The sequence below is a fragment of the Camelina sativa genome, chromosome 17 (assembly GCF_000633955.1).
Source record: "Camelina sativa cultivar DH55 chromosome 17, Cs, whole genome shotgun sequence".
Lineage (NCBI taxonomy): Eukaryota > Viridiplantae > Streptophyta > Magnoliopsida > Brassicales > Brassicaceae > Camelina > Camelina sativa.
In genome coordinates, this window is record NC_025701.1 from 6,277,403 (window position 1) to 6,292,463 (window position 15,061).

Here is a 15,061-nt window from a genome sequence, read left to right on the forward strand (position 1 = left end):
TCGACGACATAAGACATCAAAAAAGTAGCAAGCTAAAAGTTATTATTTATCATACAGTCATACATCACAAAGCATCAACAATTCATCATAATTTAAACATCACAACAGTGAATTACAATATATATCAAAGAAAGTACAAATCAAACACAATCACTTAGAAATTCAATCCAGTGCCTTCTAGTTTTTCTTGGACGATCTTGTCAATCTTGTCCTCCATTTCTGGAGTTAGATAATTTTTTGAGTCCCCCACTTCCCCTTTCCGAAAAAAGAACTTGTAATCCACACCGTTTGATGTTTTCCCGGTCTTGTTAATCTCCAAACTGCTCAGACTACGCAGAGAGCACAATTCCAAGATCTCTTCAACTATTCCACTATGTTCTTCTTCCTCACTTATTGGACAACTCAAAAACTCTGCAAGCCTTTTGAGCTGAGCATAAGGGTCTTCTTTCATTTCCTCGTACCTCAAGAAAAGGATATGATCGGGATCTTCCAAGCTGCCGCTCCAATAGCTCGAGACTTGGTCCCAGAATGGACCGTAAAAGCTAACTCCGCTGCAGAACGACTCAAACATAGCCTCAAGAACGTGTCTCTCTACTTCTTTTTTCAGGTAGCTGCACCTGAAAAACCAACGAGACACTAACGCGTCCTTCACATTTCTACACAAGTACACGATCTTGCAAGGAGAGTCTTTAAGTGTTTCTTGCAGCGTAAGCAACGGCATGTGAGCAGAGAAAAGCCTCGGTGATGATGAAAGCTTGGTCACCAAGTCTGGTGTTTGGCTACTAAGATAGAGATTAGCCTCGAGAGACTGAACTAGCGCATGGGGATTTTGGGATAGCAGAGGATGATCATCAGGAGAACGGTGTTTGGATCGCTCGAGGAGGGAAACTGTGAGTGCCTTGAGCCAAGTCGCGCCTGATTTGGGGAATGAAGCAATGACAATATCGGAGTCTTGAGGCTTGAAATTTCCCTGGAAATTTAGGACACCTTGGAGAGTAGCAGAGTAGTACCAACATCCTNCACTTCCCCTTTCCGAAAAAAGAACTTGTAATCCACACCGTTTGATGTTTTCCCGGTCTTGTTAATCTCCAAACTGCTCAGACTACGCAGAGAGCACAATTCCAAGATCTCTTCAACTATTCCACTATGTTCTTCTTCCTCACTTATTGGACAACTCAAAAACTCTGCAAGCCTTTTGAGCTGAGCATAAGGGTCTTCTTTCATTTCCTCGTACCTCAAGAAAAGGATATGATCGGGATCTTCCAAGCTGCCGCTCCAATAGCTCGAGACTTGGTCCCAGAATGGACCGTAAAAGCTAACTCCGCTGCAGAACGACTCAAACATAGCCTCAAGAACGTGTCTCTCTACTTCTTTTTTCAGGTAGCTGCACCTGAAAAACCAACGAGACACTAACGCGTCCTTCACATTTCTACACAAGTACACGATCTTGCAAGGAGAGTCTTTAAGTGTTTCTTGCAGCGTAAGCAACGGCATGTGAGCAGAGAAAAGCCTCGGTGATGATGAAAGCTTGGTCACCAAGTCTGGTGTTTGGCTACTAAGATAGAGATTAGCCTCGAGAGACTGAACTAGCGCATGGGGATTTTGGGATAGCAGAGGATGATCATCAGGAGAACGGTGTTTGGATCGCTCGAGGAGGGAAACTGTGAGTGCCTTGAGCCAAGTCGCGCCTGATTTGGGGAATGAAGCAATGACAATATCGGAGTCTTGAGGCTTGAAATTTCCCTGGAAATTTAGGACACCTTGGAGAGTAGCAGAGTAGTACCAACATCCTTGGTAGTTATAGAGCTTGTTTCCTTGCGTATCTATGTCGGAACGAAGTGAAGAGATGAGAGTCTTTGTTTCTTCGCTTAGGTTGTCGTCTCTCAAATTCTTTGGAATCTCTTTTTGATCCATAATTTGGGGTAATTGTGAGCTTGTGACTACAAATTAAAAGGATATGGCCTTCTTCAGTTACAGACCGATCTATTTAGCTTTACTAGGTGAATAGAACAATATCTTTAATCTATTTTTTTTGGATTTTTGTTGTTGGTTTGTTTTGGCGTCTAAGATATGTATATTTAATTTCGCTATTGTTGACCTATACTATAGTAGCTTGGTATGTTGGTAGATAAGACATGAGTTTCGATTAGTTTAAATTTTTAATTAAGTATAAAATTAAGTATAATTAGTACACTATATTCAGTATATTGTAATTTTGGAACAATTTTACATATAACAACTAGTAATCATGCCAACTATAAAATATATGCATGTCGATTTCATTCAATAAATTATTATGTAAATTATTCTAATACATTTTCGTCTACTCCAAAGTGGTTGATGTTAGGGGGAAAGTCGTCTATGTTTATGATATGTTCATCATTGTCCAAAAAAGAAAAGAAAAAAAAACGATATGTTCATAACCATTTTACAGAAAATGATTTGGAAACCTCCAATTATTGTTACAAATCCATTAAAGAAAGCACATATTACACCACTCAGAATTCCAAACCGGATCCTTTATATTTCTCCTCGATGATCATATCGATTTTGTTTTCCATCTCCGGAGTCAGATGATTCTTGGAGTCACCAACCTCTCCTTTGCGAAAGAAGTTAGAGTAATGCACATTATTTGCTGTTTTACCTGTCTTGTTGATCTCCAAACCGCTCAGATTACGCAGGGAACAAAGCTCCAAAATTTTGTGTATAGATCCACTATGTTCTTCTTCCTCAGTGAAAGGACAACCCAAAAACTCTGCAAGTCTCTTAATCTGAGCAAATGGCTCGGCTTTCATGTCCTCGTACCTCATGAAAAGAACATGTTTGGAGTCTTCCAAGCTGCCTCTCCAATAGCTCAATACGTGTTCCCAAAAGGGTCCATAGAAGCCAACTCCCCTGCATGACGACTCAAACAAAGACTCGAGAATGCTTTTTTCTAATTCTTTTTGACGATAAGCACACCTGAAATACCATTGTGACACCAACACGTCCTTTACGTTCCTGCACACGTACACGATCTTGCAAGGAGAGTCCTTTAAGGGTACTTGAAGTGTATGCAAGGGCATGTGAGTCGACAACAGCCTTGGAGATGATGAGAGTTTTGTTAAGTCTGGTTCTGAGCTTTTAAGAAACAGAACGGCCTCCAAGAACGGTACTAATCCATGAGGATTATCAGCGAGCAGAGGATGAGGATCATTAGAAGAACGGTTCTTCGATCTTTCAAGGAGCGCGAACGTGAGTGCCTTGAGCCAAGTCGTGCCTGATTTAGGAAGAGAAGCGACGATGACATCGGTGTCTTGAGGCTTGAAACCTTTTTGGAAATTAAGGACTCCTTGGAGAGTGTTGGCGTAGTACCAACATCCTTGGTAGTTGTAGAGCTTCCCTAGAAGATCTTTTTCCCAAGGAAGTGAAGAGATTAAAGTCTTGGTTTCTTCGCTTAAGTTGTCTTCTCTCAAGTTCGGCGGAAGCTCCTTATCCATTTTTTTTTTTTTTTTGCTGGAGTTGTTAAATGAATCTGTTTGGCTCCAAACGCAAAATATCACTATTTATCTCTGGATGATGCCTTGGTGGGTGGATCACTGCTTAGTTTTAATATAGTTAAAAGTTATAGTAGTACTTTTATGAATTTTAGAAAGAAAAAAAAAAGGTTAAAAGGATTTTCAGCAAGTAATGAGAATTCCCTATTTTCACGCCATCCATGAAAATGTGGTCTTTATTTTAGATTAAAATACACCAACCTTTATTAGTTCTTAATTATTTTTGAATTACGTTTTCCTACCGACAATATCTTCATGATTTCGTCCCAAATAAAATTAGTAGATATCTTCAATAATTGAGTCGGTTTACTTGATTGAAACTTTTGTATCGACTTCAATATTAAAAGTTAGGGCTTATTAGGTACTTCATCAGTATATTTTTTGTTATCTTTTTGAAGAACTTGCATTTTTCTTTTACATCAATAAAATATAGATAACGAAGACCATAATTCTAACTGGTTTCACGAGATCCAAATAAATCGAAGATTAGAATATTGCATGTAACCTAATGATTCGTGTTAGTGTCGTGTCGTCAATGCATCATCAAAACAAACAAACAATAACTACCCACTTGATTGAACGAAGTAGGAGTCCCAACTGATCCCGATTGTCTTTGAGATTTTCAACTACCTCTCATCCACTCGTTTACCTGTCTTAGTAACTCCGATCAGTTTCGAAAACTCTTTGATACCATTAATATATAACATACAATTGGGAACAAAGACACACTACCCTTCTATTGGAAACTCAATCATGGTCAAAATGATATACGGTGAATGCGCATATGCTCAAAGCCCATTGGATGTTAAAGCAAGAACCGATTCGGCCACACATTTAAATATATAGGTCACATAAAGCACATCCTCTCAAGACCATCTAGATCCCATCAAAACGATCTTTCTCAATTATCATCAATCATATTTTTGTCTCCAAGTAATTTATATATGATATTCTTTTGTGTTCGTAACTATTAATTTTTGAAAAAAAAAAACTTCAAATTTACAGTTTATAGGAATTTATGTTATTTGTACATTACCATTAAATATAACAAAGCATCAATATAAGACGTTTTGAATATATTATTTTTGTTTTGGAAGATTCTAATTATAATTATGATTAAACTTAATAGTTACGAACAGCGTTAAATCTTCCCCTCTCTCCCTCCCAGCGTTGAATCTCTCTCATTACATGTTTCCATTACATGTTTTTTTTAAAAAAATATATCACATGTAGTTTTAATTACACAATTAAACTCTCTCACACATATGAGGCTGTTTATGACTTTATACTTACTCTCATTTATTCAGCCGATGGTATTTACTAACATAAACCAAGCCAATGGTATTTACTTAATTTAGTTTTAGAACTGTGGTATCTATTAATATTATCCTAAACCATAGAGAATATGTATTGAATAGCACAATTTTGGAACAAAATTAAGTAAATACCACAATGGTACAGAAGCAGCTCAGATTGCACAATTTTGCACTTTATGTGACTACTTTAGCACTCTCTCCCCAGCATTCTAAAAAAGTAAATCCCTTCCCCTCTCTCTCTCCCTTCCTCTCTCTCTCTTCCCTCTCTCTCCCCTACGTTGAGGCCTTGAATGGCACCTGATTTTGCAGTGGTTTTTGGCTTTAGATTCTGTAAAATCTATTTTGGAAGCCATTCACGATTATGAAAAAATAGATTTCCTAAAATTTAGGAAAAACCAGTTTTTGGGAGATTTTAGCAATTCCTTCATAAAATCTAGAAACCACATTTTGTAGGTTTTCAGCGTAATTTTTCTTTTTCTTTTTCCTAATATATATTTTTATTTTAATTACTTATTAAATTGCAAAACAAACGAACCTTTTTTTGTGCAAGGAACAAATTAAAACCTATTCTAGGGGTATTTCCTAAAGACTTGCATATTTGTTATTATTAAACTAATTTTTTATATACTTTTTACTATAAAAAAATCTACGTTTCATACTTGTGTTCTACACTCACACAAATTTCATTTCCATCCCATCAGTGCAAATATCTCTGCAAATCAAGCTTGGATTTTGCGGTGAATTTTAGTCTAACACCATTATTTATTTACATCAACACTATTTATTTAGAAATTTTATTTTGTTGTTATACATAGTGGTAATTTTACTATTTTAAAAATAATTATTATACATAAAAATCAAAAACTAATCATGTTATCATTGAAGATTTTGCAAAAACTAAAATCTAAACCAAAAATCAAAAACTCAAAAAGTCAAAATCCAAAAACTAAAAACCAGAATCTAAAAACCAGTAAAAAACTAACAGCCATTCATGGCCTGAATCTGAAAAAGTGAATCCCTTCTCCTCTCTCCCCCTCTCTCCCTTTCTCTCTTTCCCCTCTCCCTCTCCCTCTCTCCCCCTCTCTCCCTTTCTCTCTCTCTCTCCCCTCTCCCTCTCCCTCTCTCCCCCTCTCTCCCTCCCAGCGTTGAATCTCTCTCTCATTACATGTTTCCATTACATGTTTTTTTTAAAAAAATCACATGTCGTTTTAAGTACACAATTAAACTCTCTCACACATATGAGGGTGTTTATGACTTTATACTTACTCTCATTTAGCCAGCCGATGGTATTTACTAACATAAAACCAAGCCAATGGTATTTACTTAATTTAGTTTTAGAACTGTGGTATCTATTAATATTACCCTAAATCATAGAGAATATGTACTGAATAGCACAATTTTGTAACAAAATTAAGTAAATACCACAATGGTACAGTAGCAGCTCAGATTGCACAATTTTGCACTTTATGTGACTACTTTAGCCCTCTCTCCCTTCCTCTCTCCCTTTTTCTCTCTCTCCCCAGCGTTCTGAAAAAGTGAATCCTTTCCTCTCTCCCCCTCTCCCTTCCTCTCTCTCTCTTCCCTCTCTCTCCCCTACGTTGAATCTGAAAAAGTGAATCCCTTCTCCTCTCTCCCCCTCTCTCCCTTTCTCTCTCTCCCCTCTCCCTCTCCCTCTCTCCCCCTCTCTCCCTTTCTCTCTCTCTCTCCCCTCTCCCTCTCCCTCTCTCCCCCTCTCTCCCTCCCAGCGTTGAATCTCTCTCTCATTACAAGTTTCCATTACATGTTTTTTTTTTTAAATCACATGTATTTTTAAATACACAATTAAACTCTCTCACACATATGAAGGCTGATAACTCTCTAATTTACATGTTTTTAGCATCCTTTTTTGTCCATATTTTGCATTGTTCATACCCTTAACTTAGCATTTTTAGGTCATTAATTGTAGGAGTTCACTTTTAGGCCATTTAGGGTGTTGCATTTTTGCATTTGCATATTTTGGATGAAAACAGGTGCTTAAGAGCTTAAAATGGGGAAAAACAAGGACAAACCCGAGCATGTACCCAGAGGAGCCATCGAGCTGGAAAAACAAGTCTAAACCCCAACACGATCGAGGAGGATCCAAGAGCTGGAAGAACAACCCGAAGATATACCCGAGGAGTAACCCGACCTTATCCTCGTGTATCCCATCGAGTAGACCCTCGGGCAGGACTGGGAAGCTAGGTCAAAGGGGTTTCCATATATAAATCCCTCCTCTCCTTCCTCGCAAATGAGCACGCCGCAGACCCTTAAACTAGAGAGCGAGAGCTTCTGTGAGAGAACTGAGCGACTCAAAATACTTTTTCTCTTTTTGTTTAGATTTATTTTCATAACTTTTTATCATTTCTTTAAATTTCTATCTTGTATTCTTACTTCTCTACTCTACCGTTTATTATAATGCAATTTTCGTTCATATATGCTGCTATGTTTCTTGTTATGATTTCCGAGTAGTGTAGTAAACTTTCTAGGGATGGGATAGATGATTTTGTGTTCTTGATCGGTTAGGATTTCTTAGTTGATTGTATATGTTTAATAGATTTCCTTCTAGATTGGTATTCTTAATGCTGTCAACAAACCGAGAGGGTGAGATTAGATCTAAGGTATTTTACCACCGAGAGGTGTAAATGAGATGCTTGAATCAACCAATGCTAGAGGTTTACTCACTTAGCCTAAGAGATTAGATGAGTAAGGGTTTTACTGACAATAATGAATCGGATCTTAATGCATGCTTGGTCATGTTTCTCCAACGAGAGTTGGGTAGGGGAGTGATCAAGGTTGATTGTTTCTATCACGAGAGTGTTTTAACAAAATTTTAGAGATTCATTGTCTAGGAAATCTTTGCTTGATGCATGTAAGACATCTGTACTGGTCAGGAATACTTAGGATTCGATTACCCCATCCTTAGAAGCTTTCGTATTTTAATTGCTTGCATTTTCATTCATCACTCGATCTCTTACCCGATCAGGTACACGATAACCTATATCGAGTAACTCCTCGAGTTGTTCATACTTCATTTGCTTACTCGATCACCCCACCCGATCATGTACTTGAATGCTTGCATCGAGTGCTTAGGTCGTGTGGTTTCTTTGTTTATATTCATTCCTTTTATTATTTTAGGACTGTTAGATAAAAACCCCTTAATTACTTGGTTTGACTTGCATTGTTCTGATTGCATCCTTCCTGCTAGCATAAACAACCATTTGGATTGATAACCCTTTGTACTACAACTGCATAGGGAATTGATACCCTGGTGAAAACCTGTTTATCAAGGGTGTTTATGACTTTATACTTACTCTCATTTAGCCAGCCGATGGTATTTACTAACATAAAACCAAACCAATGGTATTTACTTGATTTAGTTTTAGAATTGTGGTATCTATTAATATTACTCTAAACCATATAGAATATGTACTGAATAGCACAATTTTGGAACAAAATTAAGTAAACACCACAATGGTACAGTAGCAGCTCAGATTGCACAATTTTGCACTTTATGTGACTACTTTAGCCCTCTCTTCCTTCCTCTCTCTCTCTCCCCAGCGTTATGAAAAAGTGAATCCCTTCCCCTCTCCCTCTCTCCCTTCCTTTCTCTCTCTTCCCTCTCTCTCCCCTACGTTGAATCTGAAAAGGTGAATCTCTTCTCCTCTCTCCCCCTCTCTCCCTTTCTCTCTCTCCCCTCTCCCTCTCCCTCTCTCCCCCTCTCTCCCTTTCTCTCTCTCTCTCTCCTCGCTCCTTCTCCTTCTCTCCCCCTCTCTTCCTCCCAGCGTTGAATCTCTCTCTCATTACATGTTTCCATTACATGTTTTTTAAAAAAAAAAATCACATGTAGTTTTAAGTACACAATTAAACTCTCTCACACATATGAGGGTGTTTATGACTTTATACTTACTCTCATCTAGCCAGCCGATGGTATTTAGTTAATTTAGTTTTAGAACTATGGTATCTATTAATATTACCCTAAACCATAACCATTCGTCAAAATTTCATGTATTGCGATTGAATATGGTCAATTTGTTAGATATATGGTAGCATTTTAAGGAGTGTTATCATAATTCGTTAAATACATGTACTATAAAGAAACTGAACTTAGTATATTGCTATAATAATCGTATGTAACCATTGCAATCTTTTTTGTATGAATGTATATCTCTAATTACTTAAATTTCATTTGTGGATAAGAATCCACAAACATACAAGTTCCACCTTGTTCCTTCTTTTGTAAACACTGGAGAGATGTCAGAGAAGAAAAATAAAAGACAAAGTAAGTGATCCAGCACCACTTGTTCATGTACACCATTAATTCTTTGACTGCTCTCATCTTTGAACTTGGACACCGTTGGATCAATCAATTATGGTCATTTTATGTTTGTTGTCCGTGACGTAATTGTCGAAACAGTTGAATTCCACCTAGATAAAAGGACCGATTGTTCTAAAATTTAAGTAACTAATAATAGTAACAAAGCTTATAGTACATCAATAATAAATGTGACAGTGTGACTATGTGAATATGACAATAATTTGATTACCCAATGTATTTCTTGCATTTTTTTTTTCTTGAATAAGCTCTTTAGTACAGAGAGTTACCGTTAACAAATTCTTTAAAAAAAAAATCCCAAGATGCAAAGAAACTTGATTTTAGGACCTTTTACTTTTTTTGGTACCTACTGAATATCTAATCATTATATAAATTCCCCCACCAAATTTATCAATGGGTCATCTTATCTTTTTCGCCTTTTGCCTTTGTGACCATAAAAGGATTTGAGAAATTTCATCATGACAGCCCAAAAAGGTGTGAATATCCATTGATAATAACGTGGCACCCCTATGAACACATAAGAACATATCTAATTGATAATAGTATTAGACTTACAACATTAGTATGCAATTGAATGATTCGTTCAAAAGAGTTAATCTTACTCGTTACATTTATAACGTGGGCATATCTAACTAAGTCTACTGTATGAGATATTTTCTTGGTTTGGGTATGAAAAATGCTATCAGTTGAAAGGTTTAATTTGAAGAGATCGAAATAAGTTGAACAAAATTTTTAACTCCAAAATAGTATACCAATATATGAACCGGGTTTAGACCGGTTTAGTTAACCGAATCATTGCGTCTATAAAGCATGACTTACCCATCTTTCTTCTCAAACAACAATTCCTAATAACCAAACACTATCTCAAATCTTGAAACTCAAGAAACAACAATGTCAGAGATCGCCGGAGACTCTTCATCATCTGAAGAGACAATCAATAAACCAAACCGAAAAAGGAATGTTTCCGGCGAACTTGACGTCTTTGAAGCCACTCGATATTTCTCCGACTTCAACGAACCAACTACGATCGAGTATTCAAGAATCCAAATTCAGAAACAAAGCATTGTGACAGAGAATCGACAGAAGAGAGTACACCCCGAGACGGAGGAGCAGCTCCCGAAACCTAGAGTCGTCGTCACAAAGCCGCAGAAGGAGATGACAAGTGGCGGCGGTAGGAAGCTAACCAGTTTCTTGAACTCTCTTCTTCGCTCAGCGGGTCTTATGAAGTCAAAGTTGAAGTCAACGACGGAGGTAGAGACTCCACGAGGAGAAAGGATAAGGAGGAAGAGCTGCGTGGTGACGACACACGTGGAAGCTTCTTCGCCGGTTTCAGGTTCTGGCGTGTGGCGTTTAAACGCGCGTAGGAGAAGCTTCGATGAGAAACACGTGAAATATTTAAAGAAGAGTGATCAGAAGCTAAACGTAAGGCTTTATGAGAGCCTCTGTTCAGTCGAAAGGGTTGAGTGTAAAGATCCAAATGCAGGAGATGAGAATGATACTAATGGTGGATACGAGAGTGATTCAAGTTCTGAATCTGATCTTTTTGAGTTAGATTTTGCTAAATCAAACCTTAATTAATTAACAACGGTCCGGAAAAATAGTTATATTATTAATCGATATATTACAACTTTATTCTAAAATATGACAGATAATTAAATTTACACCGCCTATTATGTTATTTAATCGATTGAAAGTTTTTTATTTTGTTTGTACTTTGTAGGGTGAATTTGGGTGGAAGCACTCGTGGGATATCTTATTTTGAAACTTAAGTCAATTGGGAATCTACTAATAGTCAACATTTAACACAGCAGAGAAGTTGCAACTCTATTCTTAAAACCCTAACAACTCAACTGCATCAACAACTCCGTTTTCTGAAAGACTGAAACCCTAACAATCATCTTGTCACCCTACCATGCAATTTCTATATGGTGAACAAAAGCTGATGGGCCGCCTCCCCAAATCATATATCTTCATTCCCCAATCCCAACTGCTAATACGCAATTAGTAGTCGTAACAGTTTCTTATATTCCTAAAAGTTGTCAGAGCATGTTGTAAAAAGCACTTGTTATGAAATAAACGCAGCTTTAGAGCATGTTGACAGAAAAGTTGAAGAATGAAACGTATGGATGTGTTTTGTCCTCGATAAGATTTTTGATTATCTTTCAGATTTAAAGTTGTCAAAAAAAAATTAATTTAAGTTTATACAATTAAGAAATTAACCGAAAAAAAAACCATTTAGTAGTAGATGTAATTTGACTACCTTAGGGCATCTCCAATGGTACTCTATTTTAGAGTCAAATCTCTATTATAAAGCAACATTTGCTCCAATCATACTCTATATTTTGCTTTAAAATAGAAAAAATGATAGGATTACTCTATATATAGAGCAACTCTATTTTTACCTCTATTTTTTTACACTAACTCTATTTTAGAGTTGAAAATAGAGTAATACATTGGAGGAAAACAATGCTCTATTTTTTAGTTACTCTATTTTAGAGAGAAAAATAGAGATATGCACTGGAGATGGTCTTAGTGAATTTCATGTCATTTTTAATAAACATAGATGTAATAAATGATTCTATTTATTTACGATTTTTCCATCCTTATTTTTCGTAAATAATCACCACTATATATATTAGTATTTGTATCCTTAGTAAATTTTTTGCCTGTAATGTTATCCTTAATAAAACTAAATAATCCGTACGAATTAATGTATTTAACATTTATAGCTAAAACTCATACTACTTTAATTCAGGACCAAAACCTATACTACAGTAAAAACCTCTATAAATTAATAATGTTGGTACCATGACATTTTATTAATTTATATTGATATTAATTTATCTATAAATTTATAGATATCAATTTTAATTGTTTAAATTCTTAAAAATTGTTATTTGAGACAATTTTAGCAAAAGAATATTAGACTTTTGGATGTTATAAATTTTCTTGTTTTAGAATTGAATTTGTAATATTTAGAAAATATTATTAGTCATAAATAATAAATACTATAAACAATATCACTTATACACATGACATACATAAACTTAAATTTATGGATAATATCAATTGTCGTATTTTAATAGTCTACAAAACTATCAAAATAAAATGATGCATATCTAGATATTAAAAAAAAATGAATTTTTAAAATAAATATTTTATGACATGTTATAGAGTATTTTATATCACTATAGTTGGAAATATAAAATAACAATTGTTTTATAGATATGAGGTCTTGGAAAAAATTCAAAATTTTAAAGCATACATTACTATATCAGCATTTATATATATATATATATATATATATATATATATTATTAGGATCATATTTTACAAGATAATTTCAAAATAATTATTATTTTATTATGGTATAGAATTTTGCTATATTTTACACTGACCCGATTTGGAACTAGCAAAATTTATTAATTTATAGTACATGTTATAGAGTATTTTATATTACTATAGTTGGAAATACAAAATAACAATTGTTTTATAGATATGAGGTCTTGGAAAAAATTCAAAATTTTAAAGCATACATTACTATATCAGCATATATATATATATATTTATAATTTATGATTATTAGGATCATATTTTACAAGATAATTTCAAAATAATTATTATTTTATTATGGTATAAAATTTTGCTATATTTTACACTGGCCCGATTTGGAACCAGCAAAATTTATTAATTTATAGTATTTATTAATTTATAGAGTATTAATTTATAGAAGTTGTAATGTATATGATTTAATTATTATACTTTTTTCTTGCATCACATCAAAGATTTGCATTACATTGAATTTGATTTTTTTAAATCTAGTTAAATATGGTTTATTTCCTTCTATGTGTGACCATAGTATTTTGATTTCCAATTCAGAATACGATATTAATTACCATTTAGGAGGTTGCCCAAAAAAAAGAAAAATTATTAACCCTTAAGGAAAGGTATTTTAAATTTTTTGAATAAGTAGATTCAATCAGTTCTTTTGTCAAAGTTATACCAACGTTTTTCTACGAAAGATCGATCTCTTGGTCAGACCGTCAGAGCAACAAGTCAGTAACAATGGCCAGTTTCAAATTCTTCTTTGTTGTCACAATCTTGGTTATGTTTCATCCCGCAGCAATCTCTTTTGTTTCTTCCAGTTTGGAGGTAAGGCATGAAAAATGTTATTTACTTTTCAATTTTCTTAAAATAATTATCATTTCTACAGCCAAATTCAGATCAATCTTGAGATCCTAAGATGTCATGCGAATTCTAAAAAAAATCTGCGATATTCATCATAATTTCCTCTAATTGAAAATCTATTCATATTTTTAGTGATATTTAGGGATATTGTCATTTTATGTTACAATATTTAAGGTTTTACATCAATTTAGCTCGGCGATAAATGCTCGTCGGACGAAGACTGCAATGTTGGACTTGGTTGTTATAAATGCGGTATCAATGTTGCAAGATGCGTTAGATCAAATATCACAGATCCATTCTCCGTTGTGGTAAATAATTTAAAAACATATATATTGAATTTAAGATATACTGTATCGTTTTATTAAACGTATCATGAAGCATTAATGTTTTTTTTTTTTTTTGGTAACAGAACAACTCGATGCCGTTTAATAAATATGCATTTTTGACGACCCACAATTCATTTGCCATTGAAGGAAAACCGTTTCATGTGGCGGCCCAAGAAGATACTATAGTTCAACAACTCAACGTGCGTTTTTTATTAAATCAAATACTAACTAAACAATGTATGTTTTTCTTAAACTATTTGAATGTTATGTTACTTTTTTTTTTTGTTTGTTCAGAGTGGTGTTCGAGCATTGATGTTAGATACATACGATTACCAAGGAGATGTATGGTTGTGCCATTCGTTTGACGAAAAATGCTTTGAGTATACCAAGTTTGTAAGTTCAATCTCTATATTTGCTTTTGTAACAATTGGAGCTTTAAGTTTTGTATTGGAGGAAAGAAAATATCCGAACATGCAATTTTTTTGGTGTAACTGATTTGTTTTGTTATGTCACTTTATAGAATCGGGCGATAGACACATTCAAGGAGATATTCACATTCTTGACAGCAAATCCATTGGAGATCGTGACATTGTTCTTGGAGGATTACGTCAAATCGCCAAACGGGTTAACCAAAGTGTTTACCGATTCCGGTTTAAAGAAATTTTGGTTTCCGGTTGAAAATATGCCTTTGGGTGGTCGAGATTGGCCGTTGGTTAAGGATATGGTCGCCAATAACCAACGGTTAATCGTCTTCACTTCAGCTAAATCGAAACAAAACACTGAAGGAATAGCTTACCAGTGGAACTACGTAGTGGAAAACCAATGTGAGTGTGATTATTGAAGATACCAAATTTCCGGTTTAATTTTAGTTTGTTTAGAGATAAACCGATTAATCCTAGTGTGGTTATTTAATTGTCAGATGGGGACGATGGAGTTAAACGAGATGAGTGTAGCAATAGAGGAGAATCTGCACTGTTAACCGACAAAAATAAAGCTTTGGTTTTGGTAAACCATTTCAAGACAGTTCCGGTTAAGATCTTGACTTGTGAGGATAACTCTGAACAACTTGTCGATATGATTAAGACATGTTACTTAGCCGCAGGGAACCGATGGGCCAATTATGTCGCCGTCAACTTTTACAAGGTAAGATTATACTTTTACAACGTAAGTATATATTAATATATATGGTTCAAAAACATAACTAAGTAATGAATTTTTTTTTTATTTTTTATTTCCTTTGGGTTGAAACAGAGGAGTAGTGGAGGAGGAACATTTCGAGCAGTTGATAAACTAAATGGAGAGCTTCTATGTGGACGTGATGATGTGCATGCTTGTTAATTTATT

General features: G+C 34.9%; 4 protein-coding genes across 9 annotated transcripts; 2 read left to right on the forward strand and 2 right to left on the reverse strand.

Annotated features, from left to right (window-relative positions):
* Positions 24 to 2,134, reverse strand: LOC104755655 (cytosolic sulfotransferase 6-like). Of its 4 annotated transcripts, none has more exons than XM_019239403.1 (2): positions 1,761 to 2,134; positions 24 to 987 (listed from the first exon to the last, which is right to left on the reverse strand). In XM_019239403.1, the coding sequence occupies exons 1-2, from the start codon at positions 1,912 to 1,914 to the stop codon at positions 155 to 157; spliced, it is 987 nt and encodes a 328-aa protein (XP_019094948.1). In that variant the 5' UTR covers positions 1,915 to 2,134; the 3' UTR covers positions 24 to 154. The 4 variants fall into 4 exon arrangements, with proteins under 4 accessions (XP_019094948.1, XP_019094947.1, XP_019094949.1 ...); XM_019239402.1 differs by having other exon boundaries at positions 24 to 752; positions 1,517 to 2,134; XM_019239404.1 differs by having other exon boundaries at positions 24 to 617; positions 1,400 to 2,134.
* LOC104755656 (cytosolic sulfotransferase 1-like) lies at positions 2,395 to 3,604 on the reverse strand. The gene has a single exon (XM_010478081.2). It carries the CDS (start codon positions 3,477 to 3,479, stop codon positions 2,499 to 2,501), a length of 981 nt encoding a protein of 326 aa, XP_010476383.1. The 5' UTR covers positions 3,480 to 3,604; the 3' UTR covers positions 2,395 to 2,498.
* On the forward strand, positions 10,022 to 11,335 carry LOC104755657. Of its 3 annotated transcripts, none has more exons than XM_010478085.2 (2): positions 10,022 to 10,625; positions 10,924 to 11,335. In XM_010478085.2, the coding sequence occupies exons 1-2, from the start codon at positions 10,095 to 10,097 to the stop codon at positions 10,963 to 10,965; spliced, it is 573 nt and encodes a 190-aa protein (XP_010476387.1). In that variant the 5' UTR covers positions 10,022 to 10,094; the 3' UTR covers positions 10,966 to 11,335. The 3 variants fall into 3 exon arrangements, with proteins under 3 accessions (XP_010476387.1, XP_010476384.1, XP_010476386.1); XM_010478084.1 differs by having other exon boundaries at positions 10,023 to 10,728; positions 10,924 to 11,334; XM_010478082.2 differs by lacking the exon at positions 10,924 to 11,335 and having other exon boundaries at positions 10,022 to 10,812.
* LOC104755658 (PI-PLC X domain-containing protein At5g67130-like) lies at positions 14,241 to 15,055 on the forward strand (the record flags this gene model as incomplete). The annotated part of the gene is made up of 3 exons (XM_019238856.1): positions 14,241 to 14,541; positions 14,637 to 14,860; positions 14,969 to 15,055. Coding segments are annotated over 3 exons (612 nt in total), but the record flags the coding sequence as incomplete, so codon positions are not given.

Coding starts and splice junctions, on each gene's coding strand:
- LOC104755656 (XM_010478081.2), bottom strand. CDS start 3,479: ATGGATAAGGAGCTTCCGCCGAACTTGAGAGAAGACAACTTAAGCGAA.
- LOC104755657 (XM_010478082.2), top strand. CDS start 10,095: ATGTCAGAGATCGCCGGAGACTCTTCATCATCTGAAGAGACAATCAAT.
- LOC104755655 (XM_019239400.1), bottom strand. CDS start 1,914: ATGGATCAAAAAGAGATTCCAAAGAATTTGAGAGACGACAACCTAAGC. Junction 588..1,342: donor AGACACGTTCTTGAGGCTAT/GTTTGAGTCGTT, acceptor AGAAGTAGAGAG/ACACGTTCTTGAGGCTATGT.